Source organism: Oreochromis niloticus, linkage group LG18 (genome assembly GCF_001858045.2).
Source record: "Oreochromis niloticus isolate F11D_XX linkage group LG18, O_niloticus_UMD_NMBU, whole genome shotgun sequence".
In the NCBI taxonomy this organism is placed as follows: domain Eukaryota; kingdom Metazoa; phylum Chordata; class Actinopteri; order Cichliformes; family Cichlidae; genus Oreochromis; species Oreochromis niloticus.
The window spans coordinates 17,673,449-17,686,010 of NC_031982.2; the positions used below are offsets into that span (position 1 = coordinate 17,673,449).

At 40.4% G+C, this 12,562-nt stretch overlaps 1 protein-coding gene across 1 annotated transcript in view; it reads left to right on the forward strand.

Annotated features, from left to right (window-relative positions):
- Positions 1 to 12,562, forward strand: part of LOC100706175 (phosphatase and actin regulator 1) — a 31,781-nt gene extending 19,219 nt beyond the window's left edge. Inside the window, 7 exon segments of the mRNA XM_005476366.4 lie at positions 316 to 472; positions 5,993 to 6,048; positions 7,117 to 7,157; positions 7,159 to 7,179; positions 8,762 to 8,902; positions 10,073 to 10,149; positions 10,277 to 12,562. Of these exon segments, the coding sequence (XP_005476423.1) occupies positions 316 to 472; positions 5,993 to 6,048; positions 7,117 to 7,157; positions 7,159 to 7,179; positions 8,762 to 8,902; positions 10,073 to 10,149; positions 10,277 to 10,292 (509 nt within the window). The 3' untranslated portion in view covers positions 10,293 to 12,562.

The window sequence follows — 12,562 nt, forward strand, 5'->3', positions numbered from 1 at the left end:
GCAGATATAGAGACTGTTTGTTTGACTGATCATAATCGTCAGGGCTCCTATTTCACATGAAGGCTCTTGGAACTTAGATTTAAACTAACCTTCAAAGTAGGGCCAAAAGATTCACAGAAATGTATCTAGAATTAAATTATCAGCCAAAACTTTGATGCATATTCTCTTGGTATAAAATATTTAAAACTCCTCTCTGAGGCCAAATAGCAAAGATCAGTACATTAAACCCCAATTTCGCTTACTTATTTTTACCACACTTACCATACCATCACCTATTTACTATAACTATTTTAACATTTTGCATTTCAAATTTAGGTACACTGGCTCAGAAGGTACTAAGAAAAGACTCTTTGGCCATCAAGCTGAGTAACCGTCCATCTAAGAGGGAACTGGAGGAGAAAAACATCCTGCCCATGCAGACAGATGAAGAGAGACTGGAATCTAGGCAGCAGATAGGCACCAAACTCACAAGGTCAGAATCATACGCACATGCTTTTCTTCTTAGCCTGAATACAATTACAATACAGCTACAATTTCTGGGACAGATATTTCCAGCAGGCCTGGCTGATGTTGCTGTAACCAGCCTGATAACAGCTGTTGGGCAACAGCACTGGCTTTTCTCAGCCATCGCAAGCATTTGTTTTACTTTGGGCTGACAATTCCTAATGCCCTGGCTTAACAGTATTGTGACTCAGTCCAAAGCCCATGTGAGTCTTATTTTTATTCAGTCTTTTATATCCTTTCAGTTTTTTCCTTCCCAATATCCGATAAGGATAAACGCTTTATTTCGTTAAAACGAGTCCCTGAAAATGGAGCTGACCTAATTTCAGTGATGCATCAAACTCCCCCCTCCTCCTTTTTTTCCTGCTCTTGTCTTCTCTCTCGAGTGCTCGCTCTCTCTCTCCATTTCTCTCTCTAACCCTGTCTCTCTCTCACTTTCTTCCTCTCCTGCCTGACTCCCTGCCTCGCTCACTGAATCACCACAGTGATGCATGTGCCAAGCTATCTCCACCCGACTCCTCCACACAGCAGCACCACGCAAGCCGCTTCATATCAGCAGTTTACACACACTGCAGTGATGCCGTGTGTGCAAGTCGTAGGAATGTATATACATATGTTGAGGTCATGAATGTGAATTCTAGTAACTGAGCAGATCAAACAATGTAATGTTTGGATTTTTTTTTCCCAACGGATGATGGGTCTCATTTGATTTCACTGGGCTTTATGAACATGCGCGACTAAATAAAGCGGATGTAATGATGTGGTAAGGGGGCAAAGAAACCACCTGCTACTTGGTAAAAATCTGAATAGTGCAATTCAATATGAGATGCGGCACTGACTGAGTATTACCTAGAGACACTGGCACTATTCCCCACTGTGATGGCAGCACAGTACATGTTCTCAAACATACTATCTGCTTAGTTCTCATGTTCCCAAACAGCTCTGTAACAGCGTCTTTTATACAGTGTCACCTAACAAACACTTTCCCATTTCACTCTTTATTACCAGCGGCATTGTGTCCTTTAAAGTAATTGCTTGTGCCAGGCCAGTTAGAATTGATTATGATAATGCTGATCTAGGACACGCTGACCTCAGCTTAGTTCTGCTGACCTGATTCACTGGGAAAAGTATGGAAAGTAAAATGAAGTGCTTTTACCCTTCATAAAGTTAATAAACGCATGGTTTTATCCTGTTTTTTTTTTTCTTTCTCTGCTGGATTTAATGACTGTATTCATATTTCATTGTAACATGTATTTTATTCCTTTTTTTTCTTAGGCAGATTTCTTAGGCATTCTTATATATCTTATTTGTGTGTGTATTGAATTTCTGGATGTAATTACAATGATGTTTGTCCTTCTAAATGCTGCTAAATAATTGTTTGGTATAAATCATCAGCAGCTCAGAGAGAAAGAAACTAAATCAATGATTAAGGGATTTTACTTTCAAAAAGTCTCACTTCCACACATCATTGATATCTGGAAGGGTTACGAATTTTACTTGTTCAGAAGAAATTTGTATTCTCTGCAATACTTGCACAGGGTTCAGAAACAGGCACTTTTTAAAATATTAATAAGGCTGAAATGTTTAAAAAGATTTTTTGGGGATTGTCTGAAACTGACAACTTTTGCTATTCTACCCATGTATCAAAACATTCAGCTGTAAAGAATAAAGAGCCTCAAGCAAAGACTTGGGTTTAATTTGAGTGGTTAAACAAAAATATAGCACTAACTACAGGGTGGGCCATTTATATGGATACACCGTAATAAAATGGGAATGGTTGGTGATATTAAAGTCCTGTTTGTGGCACATTAGTATATGTGAGGGGGCAAACTCCTCAAGATGGGTGGTGACCATGGTGGCCATTTAGAAGTCGGCCATCGTGGATACAACTTTTGTTTTTTCAATAGGAAGAGGGCCATGTGACACATCAAACTTATTGGTAATGTCACAAGAAAAACAATGGTGTGCTTGGTTTCAATGTAACTTTATTCTTTCATGAGTTATTTACAAGTTTCTGACCACTTATAAAATGTGTCCAATGTGCTGCCCATTGTGTTGGATTGCCAATGCAACCCTCTTCTCCCACTCTTCACACACTGATAGCAACACCGCAGGAGAAATGCCAGCACAGGCATCCAGTATCCGTAGTTTCAGGTGCTGCACATCTCGTATCTTCACACCATAGACAATTGCCTTCAGATGACCCCAAAGATAAAAGTCTAAGGGGGTCAGATCGGGAGACCTTGGGGGCCATTCAACTGGCCCACGATGACCAATCCACTTTCCAGGAAACTGTTCATCTAGGAATGCTCGGACCTGGCACCCATAATGTGGTGGTGCACCATCTTGCTGGAAAAACTCAGGGAACGTGCCAGCTTCAGTGCATAAAGAGGGAAACACATCATCATGTAACAATTTCAAATATCCAGTGGCCTTGAGGTTTCCATTGATGAAGAATGGACCCACTATCGTTGTACCCCATATACCACACCAAACCATCACTTTTGTTGTTCCAACAGTCTTGGAGGGATCCATCCAATGTGGGTTAGTGTCAGACCAATGGCGGTGGTTTTGTTTGTTAACGTCACCATTCACATAAAAGTTTGCCTCATCACTGAACAAAATCTTCTGCGTCAACTGAGGGTCCTGTTCCAATTTTTGTTTTGCCCATTCTGCAAATTCTGTGCACCGATCTGGGTCATCCTCGTTGAGATGCCGCAGTAGCTGCAGTTTGCAAGAGTGCCATTTGTGAGTAGCTACTATCCGCCGAAGGGATGTTCGACTAATGCCACTCTCCAGTGACATGCGGCGAGTGCTACGCTGTGAGCTCTTGTTGAATGAAGCTAGGACAGCCACTGATGTTTCTTCATTAGTGACAGTTTTCTTGCGTCCACATTTTAGCAAATCCAACACTGAACCAGTTTCACGAAACTTAGCAAGCAGTTTGCTAACTGTAGCATGGGAGATGCGTGGTCTCGTAGGGTGTCTTGCATTGAAATCTGCTGCAATGACCCGGTTACTGCGTTCACCAGCTATCAACACAATTTCCATCCGCTCCTCACGTGTTAACCTCTTCGACATGTCAATGGCTGTGAACAAAGAGAAACTTGTAAATAACTCATGAAAGAATAAAGTTACATTGAAACCAAGCACACCATTGTTTTTCTTGTGACATTACCAATAAGTTTGATGTGTCACATGGCCCTCTTCCTATTGAAAAAAACAAAAGTTGTATCCAAGATGGCCGACTTCTAAATGGCCACCGTGGTCACCACCCATCTTGAGGAGTTTGCCCCCTCACATATACTAATGTGCCACAAACAGGACTTTAATATCACCAACCATTCCCATTTTATTACGGTGTATCCATATAAATGGCCCACCCTGTATATATTTTAATGTCACTCGTCTCCATCCACTCCACCCCGCCTGCAGACTCTTCTTCACCTCTCTTATGCACCTCACTATCTGCATTTTCTTTACATGGTTGACCCCAGGTATTTAAACTCATCTACCTTCACCATCTCTATTCTTTGCATCAATTAAACTGGTAAAAGGTTCGAAAGTAAATGGAGCTTACTACATAATTTTCAATCCATGCTGAGATATCCAAAAACCCAGTCTGGGATTTAGTGTCTGGACTTTTCTTTGCACAGAACTAGATACTGGCTACAGTATCTTATTTGGATGAGCAGTAACAGGTCAGCTCTAAAGAAACTGAGTCAATCATTGATCCAGTGCTCAAAGACAGATCTACCACCACTTGTTTTGGATAGATTGCTATTATAAGAGTCTCCAGCTGAAAGTATTTTGAGTGACTGCCTTTGTGTATCTTAGTACTTCCAGCCACTTAATAATCATATAAACTGGAGATAACCTATACACAGCATATCTACTCTGAAGTTGCATAAAATAAAAAAAAAAAGCATATCTGGCTGTTCAGTTTTTTGCTGTGTAGATGCTGTATGCAGTAAATTTATAATGACCTTTTTACTCAGCAGCTGAAGGTGTCACAGTCATATTTTCCTGATACAGCATCAGATAAGAGTTTGGTGGTTTGGGGTATCTGGCTTTGCTTTTAGCCTTATTCCTGCATTGCATCACTGCTTTATCATTGAGTCATTGTGGGGATTGGTGATCATGAATGAGTGAAGTTTTTGGATTTTCACCTGTCAAGCTGTCATGAGGCAAGAGCTTAAATAAGATAAAAGCCTTTCAACTAAAACAATATACAACTCTGTTGCTCATAAATAATTTCTACAGGACACAAGGAAGAATTAGAATTGAGATCATTTGTATTCAGTTCAGTTTAAGAATGCATTTTACTCTAAACTTACTCTACGCAACTTCTTCTCAGCACTATATAAAAGTGCTCGTTCTGTGAGCCAATGTGTCAATAAGATAAACTTGTCAGGAGTTGATGTCCAAGCTGGGAAGTGAATGCTCTGCAGAATGTAGGGGAGAAAAAAATGAGCTAAGCAGCTTTTTCCTGAACTATATGTTTTGGAACACTCCTTGTCCTCTCAAAACACCCTGAATTTTCGTGTGTAACATGACTGCATCACATCAGTTCTGCAAATTTGGCAGCTGCACATTCACATTGCGGATCTCCCCTTATAAAACATCCCAAAGGTGTTGTGGATTCAGATCTACTGAGGTTATTGAGGTGACTGTACTCACTGCCATGCTGATGTCCCCAGTTAGCGGTGACTTTAGCTTTGTAACAAGGTGCATCATTAAGCTGTAAGTAGCCATCAGTAATTTGTAGGAAGAAAAGATCAACTCAGTCAGCAGTGATACTAATACACACAATGGCAGTCAAACAGTGATAGTTTAAGGAATCCAAGATTTGCCAATTTTTTTTTTTTTTTCCCCAAACAATCACATCTCCACAATCCACAAAGTAAGGTTGGTCCACGGTTTGATGATGTGGATCGGAAATTCTGATTACATTTATTTCTTAACTGTCTTTGAGTTTGTGCTTAAGTTTTTGTGAGCCTCTGCCCACTGCACCCTCAGATTTCTATTGTAGCCTGTTCGCCTCAAAGTTTGAAATTGCATTCTGAGGTGCTTTGCTGCTCTCAGCTGCACTTGCTGGGACTGGATTTTCTGTACCAGGCTAGCTGTTCTGTGGCCTCTCATCACCAAGATGTTTCCCCTCTGTAGAACTGCTCCTCACTGGATTTTTCCCCCCATACTGTTCTGAACTCCAGAGACATTCGTGGCTGAAAATCCCAAGAGATCCACAAACCAGCTTGTCTGGCACTAACAAAGTCATGTTTTCAAAGTCATTCAGATGTTTGATGTGAACATTAATTGAACCCCGTGACTGTTAAAGTCATTTTAATAAGAAAAACCTGTAAAATATTTGGATGTATTTTCTTTTTTTAAATGTGATCATCTCAAAACTGCTCCCATATTGGTTCAGACTTTCCTCGCTGACCTCCTTTCTCTGATTGTGTGCTGACTGTGGATTTCTGTTTCTCATCAGACGCTTGAGTCAGAGACCCACAGCTGAGGAGCTAGAGCAAAGGAACATCCTCAAACGTGAGTATCTTAAACTTGTGGATTTAACATTACATAGTTAAAATGTGCAAAAACGTCCCTCAAACATTGCGTTTTAGCAACATATGGCCCACATTTGTAGCTGCCTACTTGTGCATGCTGACTTCATGAAGTGCAGCGTGGTAATTTGTTTTTTTTGTTTTGTTTTTTACATTTTTAAAATTATTATTATGAGACCCTGTTATGTGAGTGCTCATGGACATGCAACTGTTTCTTTTGTTCCTCCTCGATCTGCCTTTTCATGAAAGTCATGCAAGGTAGCAGGGTTCCCCGAGGAGTCATGTCCACAGAGACTGCTTTCTTAGCTCAAACACATGCAGTATCAGAGAGAAGCAGTTCTGTTTCCTGGGACTCTGCGGCTCTCACATCAAAGGCTGATTTACCAGCAGTTCCTGCTTTCCCAGAGGCTCTTGGATGATTGGCAACAGTACAGGGGGGAAAAAGACAAAGTAACAATTTATGACTGACAAGTCATGTCCTCCCTGTCACTCACACACATACAAAACCAAGGTTAAACAAACGGGACTTTATTTTGTAATGAAGCAACATCTAAAATCCCAAACTGCAAGTAGTACTGGAAATTGAGTGTGTGTTTAGTACAAGCATAAATACAGACTAACTGGTGAAGCTTTTTGCAAACAGCAGTGTCCCAGTGTGCTTCTTGTTTACTCTTGTCTCTCGTTTTAACTTACCTTTTTGTTATGTTTGTCATTGTGATTCAGTTGGAAGCTGCAGGACAACACATACAGGAATTTAGGGAGGAATAAGAACTTGATGTAATCAGCAAAAGAGAACTATATACATTTTGAAAGCTCTGGGATAATGTGAAAGAAAGAGAGCAATCAGTCACTCCTGATGCTTAACCTCTCCTAAAAGCATAAAACAGCCAATGATGGAAGCTATTTTAAGCTTTAAGGGACTTATCCAGTTAAGTGTGGAACAAATGAGGCATTTTTAGCAAGTGGCGCGCTTGTACTTATTTCACAAAGAGCCCCACTGTACGGATGCCTGTATTCAAAGGTTAACACTTCATCCTTTCATTCTTTGCAGCTCGCAATGAGCAGGAGGAAATGGAGGAGAAAAGGGAGATAAAAACGAAGGCTCACGCGAAAGGTGAGTCCAAAATAGCTCCAAAAGTGTGAACCCACACTTGCTCTTTTTGGCACTTGGAGGGGGTAAGTTGTTGGCCAGGATAAACAAACACTGTGACAGTGAGTCATCTGATGAAATGGAGTGTGTGTGTATGTGTGGGCCTGGTGTTGGTACTTCTCAGGTTTCCCTCAGGAGACACCGATGCCCTTGTTGCCCTTGTCCCTTCAACATGTTGGATGCCAAACTCTTAGACCCCATAGGGAGGTGTTGAGCATGTTCCCATCCCTGTCAAATTAAAGAATAACACTTTCTGCTCACCTGCAGACATACTTCTCAAAACAAAACCTCTCAGCTGTGGGACAAATACCGATGATGATATATACTTTTAAATATGTGAGTTTTTAAAAATGCAAGAATAGAGAGAAGGTTGTAATCAGAAACATGGCTGTAACTGAAAGCAATTTACTCCAAGGTGAGCCAAGGTCAAAATAACCAACATAACAGAGCTATTTTCTCAAAAAGTAGTGCTACCCAATTCTCAAGAAATCAAGTAAAAGATATGTACTCTAACCATGACTCCCTAGAACACATGAACGAGGAGGAAAAACTGTAAAATAAAATGTCATTCCATCCCTTCTGCTTCAGCGCTATTAAAGGGAATTAATCTAAATCTACTTCCGGCTGCTCCCTTACTCACAAGGAGTCGCCACAGTGGGTAGCTCCTCATGTTTGATTTGGCAGATTTTTACACCAGATGCCCTTTCTGACACAACCTCAAAGGGATTTGTGTCTCCTTCCAGGATCAAACTGGGGATTTTTCACTTGTTATGCAAATGTGTAAACCAAGTAATGGAAGAACCAGGCTTTTTAAACAGCAGGGTGTTGTAATACTTCATCACTTCATCGGGCAAGGACCTGAGTCTAGCTGCTCCAAGAGAGACCTCATAAGTAAGGGAGATATTACCTCACAAAAAAATAGATCTACACTCAGGCGTAGAGCCATAGCACCCATTTTAAAGGTTATATATGAGATTCTACATGAGGCAGTGGGAGCTTTTCATTATGCTCTTATGCTTCCATGTCCCTGAAATATTCATGCATCACTATGTGTGTGCAGCATGTTATAAATAACTTACTTTGCTGAAGACTAACTGTATAAAACCACAGATTTCCAATTTGACAGCTTTAGTATGTCTGCCCTTGCATCTTTCTTATTTTTTGCTGGGTGTACCTGAGAGGAGAGAGGTTAGAGTAATGAAAAGCACCCTGTGCAGCTGAAGAGACACATGCAGGTACTCTAATCTAATCCATTGTTTGTTAGTTTTTGCTTATTGCTTCTTAAACTAAAATAAAGTGTTCTGGGTTTCCTTTATAACCCCACTTTCTTTGTTTATGAGAATTATGATCAGTATCTGAGTAAAGTGATCAGTGTCAAGCAGAAACTGAAATGTTAATTGGAGACTTTTTCAACACAATAAAATATCAGGACTGGTTTCTTTACCTCCTCACTCTTCCTCCTGCATAAGAAAAAAAAAAAATGCAGGCTGAAGACTTTCTATGAGAAATGTAATCTATGTTTTTAATTTTTCTTATTTTGCTCCAGCTGAGCCAGAGGCCCACTGTAGAGGAACTGAGACAGGCCAAAATCCTCATTCGATTCAGTGACTATGTGGAGGTGTCAGATGCCCAGGACTACGACAGGCGGGCAGATAAGCCCTGGACCCGGCTCACTGCAGCTGATAAGGTCAGTTTACTAATCTTACTGTTAAAATTAGATAATCTTCTGATATTCTCAAGATTCCTTCCCTAATTTGATTTGTCACTCTTAAGCTCTGCTTCTGTGCTTCTTATGACACGGCTCATATTAGCAGAAGGGTGTGTTCCTCCTCTTTCATAATGAAAAGTCCAACTCTGTTGTTTGGTTTGCCTTTGTGAAACACCCTGAAGCAGTCCTGCTGGTCACTGTCCAGTGATCTAAGACTTTTAATGAGCTCTAGAGTTTGCTGAGCAGATATTCTGCATCGTCCTAAACACTACGGGTCACACCTGAGGTCCACTCATGTGAAAATGTGAGAAATCATAAGGATTCAGCAGTTTGGTTATGCAACGTCTCCACTTACATAAGAGTGTAATTGGACAAGCAGTGCCTCAAGAAGCCCCCCAACACTGCTGTGCTGATGTTTTATTTTGTTGTTTTTTCGTTTGCTACTTCTGCCGTCCAACACAGAATTTTGTTTGTTCTCCTGCCGTGGACGCATCCTCCCTGAGGCAGGAGAAGCAGTCACCTGACTGGGGTTCTGTTACATGCTGTGACATTGTAGAGGGGACGTAAGGTCATTAAAAAAGATTGTATCGTACCATTTTTATATACAGAAGCCATGATTCACTACCCACTGGTTTGGACTCAAAAGCTTGCTTTGGTGAGGCCTAATTGGTGAAATTACACCACAGTGTCCCCTGCTGACGCATTCAGATCACTGCAGGCTTTTTTTCCCACTCTGAAATCTGCTTTATTTGGAGCTTTGGATCCAAAGAATATAAAAAAGTAGATATAGCTTTAATGTTCTAAAAATAGATCTGTCATGGTCAAATCTAAAAATTCCATTTAACGGCATTCTCTTTATGTGTCCTATATAAATCAATGCTATCAAAACTTTATGTTATTTAAAGAGGAATCTATCCAAGTAGATCATTAACAGATTGTAAATTATGTTAGGGCTGTTAGAAGTCTCAAGAGGGGGAAATTGAAGTTTCCTGTGATGTGAGAAAAGAATTCAGAAGACTCATTCATGGCTTTGAGATGAGCATAAATAATGCATGAAGCATACTAAAAGGAGTCAGGGCTTAAAGGCTGCCGTTTGTGAGCTAAGCCTTTGCAGCTTCGCTCAGTCTTCTTCCTCTTTGTCCTCTGCAGGCAGCTATAAGGAAGGAACTCAACGATTTCAAGAGCAACGAGATGGAAGTGCACGAATCAAGTCGCCATTTAACCAGGTACAAACTACCAGCTTGCATGATTGCTATCACTTCAAATGCAGCCAAAAATATTGGCACGCACGTGCCGACTTCTTCTTGAAACTTCAAAACCTCTCTCTCTTTTTAAAAAAAAATATCTTTCTAGGTTTCACAGACCATAGTAGACCACCACTGTCTCGAGCAGTGCCCAACCGGCGCTCTCCTCCACTGAGAACCTTAAGTGCTGGACAGCAAAATGGTGCCCGTTTCTACAATAAGGCCATGTCTTCTGAAATGCCTTTTCAAGTCCCACACAACTGAGTCGGTACTACGCCACAAGACGCAGACACCCACTACTCCATCCATGTAGTAGCACACAAAGACTCCAGCCGATTCACATTGCCCCCGCCCCGTGTGGAATTTGCTCGACTATCTCTAAACCTCTCTGCTGAGCTCTCAGGCAGGCACTCAGTTCTGTGGCGATTGGATAGCAGACCAGTTTTTTCGTTTGATTGGCACGCTTGTGTCATCTACTGAGGGCAACTGTACCTTGGTATGTCAATAACACCAGTAGACTTGTCTCAGTGGAGATGTTTTTATTCCTCTTCTTTATTATGCTGTCACACCAGACTCCTTTAGCCCTTACGGACAGCTTTTGTGCCAGGATGCAGGGTTGATTGTTCTGAGCTCATTATGTCAGCAGAAGCTCCATCATTACTACACCTGCTGGGACTTTGGAAACAGCTTAGAGAAACAGGAGGAAGGGCGGGAGGGAAGGAGGCGTCCAACATTAAAAATCATGTGCAATACGGTTTTTTTTCCTTCTGCTTTTCTTAGACTATAGCACCCCCTGGAGTTTCCTCTATGTCATTACTATGTAGTCCTGACTTCTTTCATGCACTTCTCACTGTACCGAAAATGCTGACATTTAATTGCTAACTGTGAATTTAAGAGTTGGGCCTAACGCCTGTACTCTCTCTCTCTTTAAATGTATATTTTGTTTATACTGAAGAAGGTCAAATTTAAAGAAGAATCTCGTTTAACTACATTTTATTCATGTCGGTCTTATAAATTTACTGTCAAAATTGGCAGCTGGCAGATATTTTCTGGTTTCCAGTGTGTGCAAGAATGACCTGTTTTGTATTATTTTGACAGTGTTAACTGGTTTTTTTTGTTTTTTATAGAGGCGCTCGGCTCATAAACAATTTACGTCTTTACATGTCAGTGCTTTGATGTGTGTGATTTATATCAAGAGATGACTCACCACATTGTCTTTTTTCTTTTGCAGAAGTGTGTGAAATGATCTTTGCTCATAACGTGCATTGTATTATACACTTTACTTTTATACTTGTGTCACCCAAGCTTTTGACGAAGCAATACCCAGCGTTTATAGAGAAAAGGTTAAACTGCAGGTGTACCCCCCCACACACACACACAAACACACACACACACACACCATTGTTTTTTACTGTGCGTACATACTATGCCTACACTTCAGGGTTTAAAGTTTTCTTTTATACCTTACTTTTAAAAAAAAGGAAAAAAAAGGCTTTATTCTGGGGGACTTTTTTCAGCAATTTTCTTGACTGAGCCACCTGAAAATCTGCCTCTTTGACAGCTTTACCGACACATTCGGACAAGATTTGATGGAACTCTCAACAAAAAAGGACGCATTCTCTATTTCAAAAGATTTGAGCACTGATTTTAGTGTATTCACTGAGTCAGGATTTTTAAATATTTTTATTCCTAAATATAGTTTGCACTGTTAAGAGTGTGGCTTTAAAGTGGCCGTTGTTTCAAGGTAAAGTCCAAATGTGTAAAATATTGTTGGATTTCTGAGGTGTAACCAGTGTGTCTCTTCACTTCAGTGGTCTTTGTTACCTGATCACCGACCCTTCACCAGTAGTCCAGTGCTCACGAGCTTTATGTGCACAGAATATTTTCATTATTTTCTACTGTATTGCTTTTAAAGTTGCAATATGAAATTGTCAGATGAAGAAACAGTGGAGTTGAACGGCTGCCGCTCGCCTTTTACAATACATCTGTCTGCAAATTAACAGGGTTTTCGCGGTGATAGATGACCTAATGAAATCAGGGAATTGACGACAAAAAAAAAAAGTTTTGCACTGCATGGTTTGAATGTGAATGGATAGGGGTTTGCTGAATTTCAGATCAGAATCAATACACAAGTATTTTTCTTGTCAACCCCCCTTCTTCTTCTTCTTCTTTTTTTTTTTTAAATATCAAAATTTCAATGGGTCATCTAATTGCAGACACTTTAATATATGTGGTATTTCGTGTTGGGAGCAGCTTCTGTATAATTCAGCCATCTCAACATGTTCTTTCATTTTTTTAAGTCCAGAGGTTCAGTACAAGCATAGTAGGAATAGGGAGGAATTTATATTAAAAATAAACTCCAGTTCTCATTTTCAGCTCTTTAGTAACAACCTGA